The sequence below is a fragment of the Ambystoma mexicanum genome, chromosome 5p (genome assembly GCF_040938575.1).
Source record: "Ambystoma mexicanum isolate Mex_15411 chromosome 5p, UKY_AmexF1_1, whole genome shotgun sequence".
Taxonomy (NCBI): Eukaryota; Metazoa; Chordata; class Amphibia; order Caudata; family Ambystomatidae; genus Ambystoma; species Ambystoma mexicanum.
This window is the reverse complement of record NC_090930.1, coordinates 997,792,034-997,806,957: the sequence shown is the minus strand read 5'-3', so window position 1 is coordinate 997,806,957 and position 14,924 is coordinate 997,792,034. Positions and strand designations below refer to the sequence as shown.

The following is a 14,924-nucleotide window of genomic DNA, read 5'->3' as shown; positions in this document are numbered from 1 at the left end:
GGCTTTCCGTACGGTTACATGACTGGCTACATATTGAGGGATCTGGAACAACATGTTCTGGATACTTTCGTTGGAGGGGAAGACAAGTCTTCTGCCCAAATGAGTGCTCCTAGAAACTGTTTGACTTGACCGGGCACCAGTTGATTGAGAACCCCAAATTGAAAAGAAGGTCCACTGTCTTTTGGGTGTTTTCCAGACACGTCTGGTACGAGTTTCCAGTTATGAGCCAGTCGTTGAGACAAGGGTACATTGGAACGGACTGCCTGCCCACGTGAGCCACCACCACTGCTAGTACCTTTGTAAATTGTACTTTGGAGCTGAAGCAATGCCGAAGCGGTGTACCTTGAACTGATAGTGGGTGTCCTCTAACTTGAACCGGAGGTACTTTCTGTGCGCTGGACACATTGAAATATGAGAGTATACATCTTGCATATACAAAATGGCCATGCAAGTCCCCTATTGTAGTAATCTCATTACCTCCTGTAGAGTTGTCCTGTAGAGTTGTCATTCTGAACTTTTGAGGTTTGACATATTTGTTTGCAGGATGCAGAACTTAAACAGGGTACATGGTCAGATCCTTTTTGGGTACAAGGAAGTATATAGAATAAATACCCTTGTTTACCTGAAGATCTGGAACAACCTCGATCGCTCCCTTCTACAGCACGATGTGGACTTTTTCGAGCAAGATGAGTAGAAGTTCCGGCAACAGCCTTCTGCTTTATAGTGGTTAGTATCGTGGTGGTTACATGAATTCTATGCAATAACTGCTGCTGACAGTTTTGAGGGCCCACTGATCCAAGGCGATTCCCTCCCATGTGTGGGTAAAAGATGTTCATCATCCCCCACCCAGGGAAACATAGGAAGGGACCTGCACCACAGAGTCATTTGCTAGCAGGGCCCGGGGAGCTTCTGGCTGCCGAGTTTTTTCCCCTACATTGCCTCATCGAAAACCTCATTGTTGATGGGTTTGAAAATTACTGGAAGGGTAACATACCAAAATGTCGCCCTCATTTGGGCACCCCAGCATTCACCGGGGGGGCACAAAATACTGAATCTCATTATTACGCCCAAGCAGAGGAGGCGTTACGGGGGTGTCCCCCCCCCACTCTCCTTGGGCGTCGTAACTGGAGTCGGGGCTTGCATGGGTGTCCCCCGCTTACCACTGCAGTAAGCAGGGGACAAGAAATTGAAAAAAAAGAGAAAAGCACCCAGCGACGTCAGCTCTGACCCATGTTAGTGGTAGGAACCAACGCCGCAGGGATAGAGGAGTGTAGGCGGCACACAGAAGTGTGTCACCATAAAGGTAAGGTGGGTGGGGTGGTGGCGGGGGTCGGGAAGGATAATGCGGGTCAGGGGATGCAGGCAAAGTGATCTATCTGATCAATGCGCTGCGCCATAATTGGTGTCGACATTTTCTGCGGCGCAGTTACGGGCGGCGCAGTGATCACATAAATTCACTGGAAGTGCCCTGTAGCTGGATTAGGGTCCTGCTGTAGGGCCTGTGATAAAGGGGGAGATACTTCAGAATATCCCTGAGGTAAGGGGGGGAGCTTCTTAAGGCCGCAGCCTGTTTTTTCGTGAGATGCACGTTTTGGCGCATCTTTCGATGCTACCGCGTTGTGCGCCGAAGATTTATGGGTGACGCCCGATAAAGTTGAAGTCTTAGGGCCTTGTGCCAGCCTAGATGGTGGGGGCTCAGCAGGTACTGAACCAGGAGGTCCAGCAGGCCTGCTTAACTTTTTGGCGGGCTTATGTGCGTCAATGGCTTCTTCTACAAATTTGTCGAATGAAGGCAATGCATGCTTATCGGGGCCGGGGACAGACCGGTGTGAGTCTATGGACTCCACAGTTACAACTATGGGCTCCGATCCAGATCTGCTTACAGACTCCTTGCTCGTGGCGATGGTGCCTGCAGGAGGGTGACTCTATGCCTGCATGTCCTATGCCACCCACTGCTTGGTGCGTCTGTCCTTAAGGGTGTTAGACCGAAACAGCTTACAGGCCTGGCAACGGCGTAAGTCATGGTCCCGAGGGAGGCACCTATTGCAAACTCAAGGAGTGTCTTTCAAGGGAATTTGCTGTTACACTAGAGGCAAAACTTAAAAGGAGTTTGCTCCACAGTGGAAGGAAAAAGCAGCCAGATGAAAGGAGGAAGATGGAAACGGGCAATGAAAAGGCATTCTCAAGATAATAATCAGTAGAACTTGTGCCCACTCTCCCTACTGTAAGGCCAAGCCTGGGAGCCAAGGCCAAGAAAGAACAGCTGTCTAGTTGCTGTAGGTGTAAAATCGGCACACTGGATCAGCTGTTGTGAAGGCTGTTGATAGTTGAACAGCCATTGAAGTTCGGGTGAGGAATCGCCAAACGAATCAAGTAGCAATATAAACTCGGTAGATGAGCTCCACATTAAGCGACCGACCAGAAAGGCAGAAAAAACAATCAGGGAGGGACCTGACACGTGAAGGATTTTGGGTACACTACACGTCACGTCACGTTAGGGATAGTGTTACAGTCACGCCCATGTCAATGTGCCTTTTCCATCTTCGAAAAAAAAGATTCAATACTCTGCGATTACCACTAGATGTCGGACTATATACACAGCATGTGATTCTAAGCAGATTCACAAGCATCAGAAACAGTTTCCCAGTACTGACAGTCTGAAGGACTAGTCGGTTTTCCCATAACAAATTGGCAAAAGGCCAGTGAAGTGAAGCTATGTAGAAAGTCAGAGCAAGGTGTCAAAGAAAAGCAAAAGGTTTGGGGGTCCATAGAATATGGAGGGAAAGTTGCTTAAAATACAAATCTTTTCCAAGAGGTGTGCCGCAAGATCTTCGCTTGTTCTTTGGCAATCTTGTTTTCCTGCCTTCTCAAGTCAGGAAAAGCCATGTATAGTAAACCCTTTGCCGGTGAAAGCTGCCTCATTCGCATATAAGTGTGCTTTGTGTGTCTGAGCCAGAAGAGGGGGCTGAGTGTGTCTGGTCCCAGTCCACATCCTATGGCATCCAAAAGTCTGTTGCTGGACGTATGCAATGACAAGTGGTTGTCCAGGATTGGACAACCCTGAGCTATTTGAATTGTCCAGATCCTTACCATTGGTGGCTTGTGCTCGCTCCCAACACAAATCTTAGGAGGGATCCTGCAGCTGTTCAACAGATAATCGCTGGAACCAAGACTTTTACGGGAAAAAGAGCAGCCCGTGGATGAACTGAAAACAACACCTGCAGCTGGCCAGCATCAACGCCAGCGATTGGCCCGGTGAAGCCTGTTCCTCTGCCTGATATCAGAAGCCCCTTGCTTCTGTTTTGACCCTTGGACCAGTGGGAACAACCAGTCTCAACCCCTCCTCACACATCTACACCTTGGAAAGCTTCAGAAGTGTACCTGGATCACCCGGCGGACTGACTAGTTCCATTTTGAGCTACCGTGCTGAGCAGAGCCTTGGGACTCACATGATCTTTAGTTTAGGTGACAAGTCGCCTGTCCTTGCACTTTCAGCCTTCTCACAAAACGGGAAGCTGAGCTGGGCTGCTTCTGTGTTCACCGCTGGAAGAACGTGTCGCCACTGACCGCGGTGGCCTCTGCTGGAACCATCCTTCTGCATTCCTGTCAGGTGTTCTGAAGGGTCTATACCTACGGGGTCTGCATCTTTTTCTTCGTTTGGGGGTCTTCAAGACATTGCCTGGGACCGACCAGCTCCCGACTCAAAAAGAGGCCTCTGCACCAGTGACCCCTCTCACCCGAACCAAGAACAGAAGATTGCAGCCCCAGCAAATTCTGGAGGACCTTCAGTGACACCTGGAAGGAACAGAGTCAGGGGGATAAGTGAACAAACATTTCTGCCCCCGTCTCCAACAAGGTAACATTGGGTGGAGAGCCCTTGCCCCAAAACTCCTTTTGTAGGACTTACCTTGGAACAGGGTGGAGTGGGGTACTTACCTAATGTCAAGTAAATACTTCCCTTACTTTGGATTCCTTACTTCCCGGATTGGTGCTCCCAGCCAGGCCCAGCATTGCAATGATCTTGTAAACTGTAGACACCGCCATTCTCCACGCGCAACCCCAGGAAAGCGAGGTAAGAGGAATTAAGGCCCCGACCCTCTCAGCCTCAGCAGAATAATTTTAATTCTATGGTTTAAATCACCCACAAAGTGCGCGCCCAGCGTGTTGTTTCACTCTCCCTCACGCTTCCCGATTCCTCCCCATCCTGCCCCCTAACCCTGCTCGAGCGACCGGATTGGTGCTCCCAGCCAGGCCCAGCATTGCAATGATCTTGTAAGCTGTAGACGCCACCATTCTCCATGCTTAACCCCAGGAAAGCGAGGTAAGAGGAATTAAGGCCCGACCCTCTCAGCCTCAGCAGAATAATTTTAATTTCATGGTTTAAATCACCCACAAAGTGAGCGTCCAGCACGTTGTTTCACTCTCCCTCCCGCTTCCTGATTCCTCCCCTAACCGCCTCATAACCACGCCTGAGCAACCAGATTGGCTTCTGCTCCCTCACGATCCAAACAGGGCAGCCCTTTGCCCGGCAACCCATGTGGCTAAGAGCCCCGAAGCAAAGGGCGACTCCTACATTGGTGGCTCCAATACGTGTCTGCAGGTGTCCGCAGGGGAAGCCAGCAGTCAATAAACACCAACAGAAACTGTAAGTGTGGCATGGGTGGGGTGTAGAGCAATTACTCTACTCCAGAAAGCCCCTACCACTCTACCTTACCTTTGCATAACGTAGACTGCCATAGACTTACACCATGCATACTTGGAGAGATTTGTGACCACCAGCCTAAATCTATTAATGGCTGACTGTAAATGTTGCCTTCATTAAATACTAACATACTTGCCAATGTTAACTAATGCCACACCTAGAGAGAACTGTGAAGATTAGCCTGCATCACAGTTAGACAGGTGTAACAATGTAGAATGCGCCGCACTTAGATGGAATTCTTAACTTTAACCTGCGTCTCATCGAGATAAGATTATGAATGTTAGCAGGTGCCACACTTGCAAGAAACTATGAATGTTATCAAGTGCCACACTTAGATGGAATTCTTAAATGTAGCCTGCGTCACATCTAGATTAGATTATGAATGTTAGCATGTGCCACACTTACACGAAACTGTGAATGTTAACAAGTGCCACACTTAGATGGAATTGTGATCACTAGCCTGCCTCACATCTAGATAGGATACTGAAGATTAGCAAATGCCACTCTCAGATGGAATATTGAATGATAGCAAGCGTCACACCTAGACATAATTGCAAGGACAGCAATACCAATTTGTCTCAGATATTGTGGAATTGGCTTTTAGCCGTACTTGATGTTTCTAACACGTTGTCTGACCTTGTTGCACAATGAGCTTGTCGAATGGCAGAACTATGAGACATTGACATACACTCGTATAAATTGTTTAAACCTGCCCAGTGTGTTTGGGACAGTCCCTGAAAGGCCAGGAGAGCTGTGATTAGATTAGTGGTTGGTTCTTGCACATGTTCTACTTGCGATCTTTCTTTTTCTGTGTGTGCACATCCGCATGGAGCACAATGGCTTTTGGTAATGTAAAGGAGCAGTTCCTGTTGGCGCAAACACACAGTGCAACCACACCCTTGTGATCCCTGATATGATGAAAGGTACGGCAGCGGTGATGGATTACTACTGGGTTTGTGCCCGACAATCCTACTTGCACCTCCCATCATCCTGGAGGGCCAAGTGTTCACTGGCCCACCCTGCACTCAGTACTACTAGTAATCCTGCAAGAACAACTGAAGGGAAAAGAACTGCCTGTCAAAGTGCCAACAGCCACTCTAGCACCTAAAGAAGCAGAAAGACTTGTAGATCACTGTGGTAATCAGGACAGTAGCCGATGGGGAGTTTTTGTAGACCTTTAGTACACACTGGTTAAATGTAATGTCTTAACCACAGTGGTTGGACTCCAGGTTGTCCCACAGTTACTTCACTGTGAGTAAAAGGCACCAGGAGTTCCTCTCCCCTTGAAGTGTCTCCTGTTCTCACAGACCCGGATAGGTCCACCAGTTGCTCTCACCCTCCTCTCCTTCTCCCTGCAAAAAGCAACAAAACTGCCATTAGGCCAGTCCCCGGTGCTTGGAGGGAAAGAGGGCCAATCAGGGACAACTTCCCTCCCCCCCTTTCCGATTGGTGGGGACCCTAGGCACCCACCCTCTATGAGTAGAGCTGCCCTCTCCCCTCCTCCTCCTTTCCCTTGGCTGTCTGGTCCCGGCTCCCCCTCCCTGTTGTCAGCCACTCCCTGGTTGCTATCCCACCTGGGTCGTGTCGGACACAAGCCCTCTCCATAGGCCCCGCCCCCCAACATGGTGTCTCCCTTGAGGCATGCTCCCCGGAGGCCCGTCCTGCTCGAGGCTCCACGCTGCTGCTAGGGGTCTGCCCTGCTCGAGGTAAGGAGGGGGTTCTGGGTTGTCCCCCCTGTCTGGTTCCTGACCATGTGCATGGCGCTCCTCCGATGCCGAGCGGTCGGCACGAGCCGGGCTCTCGACTTCCCAAGCCCCGCCGCCGCTCGCCGCCGGAGGCCACCGATGCACGCCGTGTTCCCGGGTTGCTCAGCCGCAACGCTAGTGGCCCGGGTCCTTGTGGGCGCACGCGGCGCTGCGGCTGCAACGCCGGCACCGCCGCGGAACGCCGACAAGGCTTTCCCGCTGACAGGGACACCTCCCCGGCACCCCCCCTCAGCGCCGCACACGGCCGCGGTACAGCGGGCTCCTCTGCACGGGCATCCCGCTTTCCGGCGGCCACCCTCACATCCTCACAATCACACAAGAATTTTGTATGCTTCCAGAAAAAGAATGATTTCAACAGCTGAAAAGAAAGAAGAGATCAAACTATATCTCAAAAGACTCTTCAGCACTGCTCAGAGGAATACCTTACTAGTATCAACTTTTTAGCTCAGCAGAGACTTTATTTTCATCTTTTTTGGCTCCTGGTGTACAAGCAGCTGCTAACGCCAAGTCGGTGCAGATCATCCAATGGGAACTAGTCCAGCTCAACAATGATACAGAGAACGGGTTCAACGCCATCAAAGTAGAGCTCCGTGCGTTGAGGCTCATGAAGATGCAGAACCGCTATATGCTGGATATGTTAACAGCCATAGGAGAAGGAGTGTGTAAAATGTTGGGAAGCAGCTGCTGCACTTTTGTACCCCCGGAGGATGCAGAGAATGGGTCACTATCCCACATCATCAAGGCGGTACACAATCTAGGTGTTCAAATGAAGAAAGAAGGTGGAGTTCAGAACACGGATTGGCTATCCCTTGCCTTTGATTGGGTCCCGTCATGGCTGGGGGCAACAGTAAAAATACTGGTGCCTGTTATCGTGTTCTTCTTGGTTCTATTCTGCACGTGCCAATTGGGTCTCCGATGCTGAGTCAATGTGGTACCTAGTAGTGCAAAGATGATGGTATCAATTGGGGGTTCTAATGCACCTGACCATACAATAAACAGTGAAACTCAAACTGATACTTTTGGGGTTGTAGATATGTCAGGTGGGGATGAGTTTGTTACTGCAAAAGAAACGAAAGAGGGGAATGTTGGGAAGGAACTAGGGTCTCACCGAACCCCCAAGCGCTTTAGAGTTAGGCAAGACCACTTTAAGGTGCTATAATGGACTAGGGGGGAGGCTCTCATGCAAACATAATCACATACACAAACCGAGGCAAGCACTGAAGAAGGTAATTATTGTCTACATATAAGGCGCAATTAAGTATTAGTTGGATAGATTTGTACTGTCCGATCCCAGGCATTTTAAAAGCTTAACTTGTGCTGTAGATGCGTCAAACTCCCCCTCCTTCCCAGAAGGAATGTAGCATGTGTGATTCAAAATAGACTGCAGACTTCGTGTGCAGTGTCCGTCACCATGGCCAGCAGGAACTGACTCACCAGGTGTCCACTGTCCATCAAGAGTCCATGCGCGTTAAAAATAGGACTCATGTTTTTGTACAGCAAGATGCAGAATGGGATAAATTATAACATTAGCAGGAGGAGTGAAATATGGATAGAATGAATGAAAATTGTTCATACATAAAAATGTTTCGTTTTTTCTTGGGCTAGGCTTCAAGGTTTGTAAAAGTCTGCAGAGCTGCAGTATGTTTTTGCATAGCTAGCAAAATGTAGAACAGCATGCTCAGACAAAACCGCTGACAATGAAGAAAGAAGGCTTTGGAGCATCCCTATTCTGGAAAACGGACGGATTGGGATGAAGCCAAGATCCAGCTCCAGTGACACCACCACAGCAAACCAGGCCTATATAAACCCCGGCCTGAAACCACTTTGGAAGGAACAGGGAGATGGACAGGAGAAGACCGTTCAGGCAGCAGAGTCCTTTGCTACATCCTCATTTTGTAAAACTAAACTGGTTATCCTTACAAGATCGCCTTTTTGCCTTATTTCCATAGAGGGGTGTATTCATTCTGTTGGGAGTGTATTTAGGGACACCCTTACGCATAATCAGTTATTACATTCTTAGCGCTTCAAAAAGTTGTCCCTTATAAAATCGGTCATGCTGTTAAATTTCACACGTGCCTTTTGCATTCTGCTTGTCTCCTGAATTTGTCTGCTGCTTTTAGTCATCTTTCTGCTGTGGTGAGCGTCACATTACTGGCGATCCAGTTCTTTCACTCGTTGGCCCAAGGAGATCTCCCACATATGTCAAGGCAGCCACAGGTTAAGTGAAAAAAATGGTTCTGTTCCGGTGCATGATGTACAATGTAACAGGATTCATTATGGCAATTGCATGTACCTCCCTCACAGAATCCCTTTCATGGCCTCATATTCCTCCCTTTCTGCCTGCAACATATCGCTTTGCATTTGCAAATAATTGTGCTCTTATGGGTTAAGATGAACTTCTAGAAGTTGGCCTGGCGGACAGATTTTGGGAGGCCAGCTTAGTTATAGTGAACAGGGGAACTCTGAGAGGTTAGCAAAACCCTATCAAGATTGCAATGGAGAGCAATCAAGGCTATTCTCAGGAAAGTGTGAGAGGAGGCGGGGGTCCACAATGAGTCCACACAGTGAAAAAAACAATTACATTTAGACAGGAATGGACAAAAATGCTATATTCATTCTCGGTCTCAAACGCATGCTAAAAAATCAAACCAGCAGGTGATAATATCACACAACACTCAATAATAAACATAGGTTCTTAAAATGCATTCAATGACTTAAATCAATAAAAGACAGTAAGGTAACGATGCAGTAAGATGGAACCAAGTCCCAAGAAATATGCCCTAGCTTCAGAAGTCCAATCCCTAAGAAGAGTGGGGCCTTGTGCCCGAAAGTCACAATGCTTCCCCCCAGAATGTATCTGATGCAGTTAAAGTACATTTGTTAGTGACTGTTCAGGAGAAGAGATGCAACAAAGTTAATGGTAAGTAAAAATGTGTTATCTTTCAGGTTTTACTGCTCTGGTGTGACGAGCAAAAAGCAGTGGAATAGAAGGATGCAAAGGGACTTGTTCTCAATGCTATCCTATGGAGGACAGGGGGAGACAAATCCTTTGCGGTTGCTTACCTCCCCCCCCCCGGCTCTGATTTTACAAGAGGACTGGACTGGACCGGTCGACTGGTAGGTTTGGGAGGAGGGGGGCGAAGGTTCCCTGGAGGTTGGATTTCCCACCTTGGTTCCAGTGAGAGGTGCCCAGGAGCTTTGGGTGCAAGGATTCATCCGGTTGTGTCCAGGAGTAGAGTGAAACCCTTGGCGATGGAGATATGCAGAAACCACAGATGCAGTCCTCTTCAGGACACTTCACAGGACTGGAAAGGTGAGTTCCAACGACAGCCATCGCACATAGACGATGGTAGGTGTCCTTCCAGTCGCAGTTGAAGACGATATTCCAGAGCAGGATCCCTTGAAGCTGGGAGGCTGAAATTCGTCAAGAAGGTGACATATACCACAAGCTGGCCACACCTGGCGTTCCGGTTGCAAACGCAGAAAGGCAACAGATCTAGCGAGATAGCCCACTGGAGAGCTGGTCAGTCTACTGGGTGGTCCAGGGACGCTTACGAAGGCTCAAGATGGCCGAATCCTCGAGAACACGTTGAGACTGGTTGGTCCCACCAGTCCAGGCGTTGAAGCACTGCACATGGCATTCGCAGATCAGGTAGTCAAACAGGGCTTCACCGGGCCAGATACAGGAAGGGATGCTGGCCCTCTTCAGGAGTCTTCTTCGGCTCATCAGTCGGCTGTTCTTCTATAAGGGATTCTTGGCTCCAAAGCTGATCTGAAGAAATGGCTGCAGTCCTCTTCTTATCCAAAATACAGCCTGGAAGCATATCAAAGCCCACCAATGTTAAGGATCTGCACCATTCAAACAGCCAGCAGTTGTCCAATCAGGCACTCATTCCTCACAACTATACTCTCTGGCTCCAGGAATATGTAATGGGACCAGACAGACCGTCCAACTTCCTGAGCCATGCACATACAAAGGCATCACTAACCAGCTAAAGCAGCAGCAAGTGCATTACCTTATATGAGATTTCCTGACCTGGCAAGGCAGGAAGAAGGTCAAACAACAATATGGCCAAAGAACAACCGAAAATCTTGTAGCATGGCCATTTTAGGGCACTAGCCACGGTCATAAATCATGCACAGTAAACGTGAATTTACAAAGGTGTGTGGGAGCACCTCTCTTGAGAACGAACATGGGTCAAATACCCTGTTCTATGGAATTTCTTCCATTCAGCAGTGGCTACAGCCGCGTTTTAGCTCACTGCACCCTTCACAGAGGAGAAATAACCATTTGCATATCAGTCTTTGTCCCACCCACAAAGGCAGTCCAGCACCGAAATGTTAAGCAATTCTCCTCTGAACAAGAATGCCATCTGCAGTAAACGTGAATGTGCACACTAGAAAGAACACAAAAATGGTAAACATATAATTGCTCTCACCAGCTTGTCTTTAGGCACATATAAAAGTAACTAAAAATATCAAGTGTAAAAAGCCAGGGTGACACAAATGCATACCTGTTGTACTGCATTAATAAGATTCTGTGTGCATTACTAAAAAGTTTGAAAGTGTAGAAGTCAAACGGGAAATTTTTCCCAGTACTGATAGTTGAAAGGACTAATGCGTTGCCCTTAACAAAATTAGCAAAAGGCAAGGGGAGTGAGACTGAAGGCTTCACTTCCCTGTAAAAAGGAAGGAAAGGTACAAAAACAAACAAAAAGACAAAGCAGAACAATGTGAAACAGTCACAGCAAAAACTAGAGACACGTGTTTCACGCCTGGGCGCTTGTTCAAAGGCTAACGGGCAACCATAAAAGTACCAATTGTCTAGCAGTACTTCATTTCCTGTAGTATTATTTTAAGATTATATGAGTGTAGTAGTTCTGCAACCATTGGCTTTCCATAACGTGTTTTTGCAGTTGGGCTTAACTATAGCACGCAGACAAGAAGAGAGGTCTAAAGTTGACATTTTATAGACCTTTCAAAAACACTTGATAATAAGCACTGGTAGATTTAAAGATTTGAATGTGGTTTCGAGCTGTGTGGACTTTATTAGTATCTCATTGAGGATTAATCCATTGCCCTGTGAAGTCCTAGTAGAGATGCTTTTGGAGGTCCCCAATTGTAAGCTTAGATGTGCACCTACTGAAGTGAACTGCACTCAAATAATGTTAAGATAATACAAGAAATTAAATACTGCTAGAAAATTGGTTGTTTTATTGTTTTCATCCGACTCGAAAATGCACCCAGGCGCAAAACAAAGGTCGATGTTTTCGCTGTAACTGTTTTATATTGTCCAGATGTAGCTATAATTACATTGTTGTCGAGAGTGTGTTAACGGGATACATTTGAAACCCATACAAATCTGATTTTCCAATAAATTAATAATGCGTTAATTCCCAATCAACATCTGTCTGCTGGTAAAATGATACTTATTCTAAAAACAAATCCAGATCTAGGTGCAATCTGAGATACAGATGTATTTATAATATCATTTTACACAGTGGGCTGGACAGTACTCTCTGAAATATATGATCTTAGCAAACAGCTGCATCACAAACATGTTTTTTTTTCGTTCAATATATGCTATTGATCAAAAATACTTTTTAAGGGGCAACGCGAACATACACATTCGAAAATCTTGTGCTACAGTTCACATAGTTCACACATGATCTTGATATAGGTTCGAAATATGTAACAAAAATTGCAAACGGTTTGCAATACTTAGACGCAATTTGGCAACATAAACCCTGGCATTACATCTGTGTTAAGGGATCGGCATAACTTTTCTTCTTTCCACAAAGGTACGCGTGTTTGAAACTTACAGCAGGTTAAATTCACTGAGGTCCGCGTGCACCAGCTTGGCATCTTGGTACATCCTTCTCATATACTGTATTATTTGCAGATAGCACTCCCGAGCTTTGGATTCCGACAACTGAGCATTTTTCAGTAGTGGAGCTGGCCTAGGATAAAAATAGTTTTTTTTTAACACATGCGCGGAAGTGGCACATATTTCTGTAGCCTCATTTCGTAAATCTTCACATTACAACTTCAAACCACGAATCATGCACCAGTAAAATGGAAACATTCCTCAAGTGTAAATGTCATGTATGAGGTGGCAGTGGTTGGGGAAAAGAGAAAGGGGAGTGGGAGAATGAAAAAGCGGGTGGAACGGAAAGAACGTGCGCGGTGTATACACAATAACAGGACTATTTATTGCCTGGCTCCATCTCTGTACTGTAGAAAAGGACCCCCAGTTCTTACGCAGCACATTTGTCAATTCAATTCTTACTTTCCACACTTTCAGCGTTGCCTTTCATGCACACGCAGGGTTTATTAAAAACAAAGTACACCCATGAAAAATCTTACATGAACATGCGTGAAAACCCACGTCTAGTCAAAAGGAATGTCGAGGATTCCCAAATCCTGCCCTGCGTTGTTGGAATCTGCCTTTCCCTTTCTTCCTGCGTGCTTCTGGAATGCTGTGTTTGAGGGTCCTGGTCTGGAATGTTGTGTACCTGCCTTTGAATGTGCGTTTTCCAGGCTGGCAGTTGCAGCTGGGATGGGGATGCCGGTACTACCTGACTGAGCCCGTGACAGATGCCTGACATTCTTCAAGTCTACATGTAACTGCAAAGCTGAACTTGATCTACTGAACCTATAATTAAAGACACCTGCTTCATAGTGGCCCTGGGCTTCTTTCTAATGCACATCCTTGGACATGTCTGACCTCTGTGGGGAACTGTATTTTAATTACAACGAAAAAGAGCAGCGTCAGGTGTATCAAAGTGCAGAGTGCATGATAGTAAAGGTCGCTGGATACAGACCATTTTAGAGATGCCATTTCTATATGTAGGCGGGCTCCTCTATGCTGTATGGTATTATCCCCCATATGCTGATCAAGGATACCTCTTATATCGTCATGCAGGAAATTGGATTGCATTTTTTTAGTAGGCTATACAAATAGAAAGCATTGATACTAAAGGTAAAAGAGAAGTACTATGCATGGAACTTCTTTTGCTTGTGGGTTAAGAGGTTAGATTTGTGTGGATCCACGGATCCACAGTTGTGGTTTAACTGAGCATTGAGCGAGTCATCTAGCCCTCCCCTCCACATCCTCTTAACATAGTGCTAGCAGTGGTCTTCAAACTGTGGGTCTGGCCCGTTAGGGGTGCCCAGATGATCATGTAACTGCCCTTCATAGCAAATAGAAGATGGTCTGGCATTTAGAGTATGGCATTTGGAGGGTGGAAGGGTGGACAACAGGATTTTCACTCCAGGGTGGGCAGGAGGCTCAACTTAAAACAGTTTGGAAACCAGTGGGCTAGGAGAAGCCGGTTTTGTCCTTTTAAATCGATGTGTTTTCCTCGGGGAGATGTTTCTTGCAAGCACAGGGTTGCATTCCTCTGCTTCTGTGCTTATTTGCGTTATTACTGCCCTTTGCTTGGCCAGTACCGGGATGCATTACTCACAGCAGGTAGCTGTGCTGTCCTGGTACAGTAACGTAACAAATGGCTGAGACCCAAGTAAATGGAATGCTGTGTGGACAAATGGCAGAAACAAACTAGATTTGGAATTTTGACAGGTAACAGTTGAGTGTGGCTAGAATCTCTCTGGGGGATCTCGGATAAGCCTGGGGGTGTCTCCCATAAGGACAGCTCATAAAATGTTGTGGGACAATAGGCTTTCCATTTTACAACCCCTGTCTCACCCCCTCTCCCATCCCCCTTCTTAGAGTATAATGAATTTGGAAAAAGGAAGTCTGATTATGTATTTGTCAAAGGAGCATAATTGTAATTATTGTGCACAGTTGTTGAGCTCAGTTTTATAATTAGAAATACATCTAATGATTTTACATTTACTTTTGTTTGTGGAGATTATTTGTTTTGGGCTGCTATTTCTGAGTAGATACGGTGGTATTTTCATAAGTATTGTGACAGGTGGAATTGCATTAGTTTTTATGGGCATTTTATACAACAACAAAAAAAAAGAGTTTGCTGCCTTCAAGGTACGTCCGATGTGGCCCTTTCTTTTGGTATCACTGGTTAGCACCCTGTATGATCGCCATGCAGTGGTCTTATCCTAGGGGTGTGTGTATATGTCGCCTCAGTGTGAAAAAGGGGTTGCAGTTGCTGTGAGTGCATGAGTGATGTTTGGCATGGATTACAAGAGGGAAACATTAAGATGGAAGAGTAGGGTAATTCAGCTAGAACAGCAGCGTTTAGAGGAACGTGCAGTGGTTCATTGAGACCAATAGGCCAATAGATAGTGTTTCAATTGTGTAGGATGATCGTTGGAATTAGAGTGCCAGCAAGAGGGGAGATGAAAGAAAAAAGGTCAACTCAAAGTATTGAGGCTTAAAGATGGTAGGGCTATGGCAAGAAGACACTGGCAAAGACATTAACATTTGGGAACATTTGAAAAGATGAGTGGGGTAAAATTGAGGGGCTGGCTATTGT

The 14,924-nt window shown here is 46.7% G+C and overlaps 1 protein-coding gene across 1 annotated transcript in view; it reads right to left on the bottom strand.

Annotated features, from left to right (window-relative positions):
- Nucleotides 1-14,924, bottom strand: part of RIOK1 (RIO kinase 1) — an 862,653-nt gene that overhangs the window by 326,050 nt on the left and 521,679 nt on the right. The window contains exon 10 of the mRNA XM_069613474.1: nucleotides 12,291-12,428. Within this exon, the coding sequence (XP_069469575.1) occupies nucleotides 12,291-12,428 (138 nt within the window). The remainder of the gene's footprint in view (nucleotides 1-12,290; nucleotides 12,429-14,924) is intronic.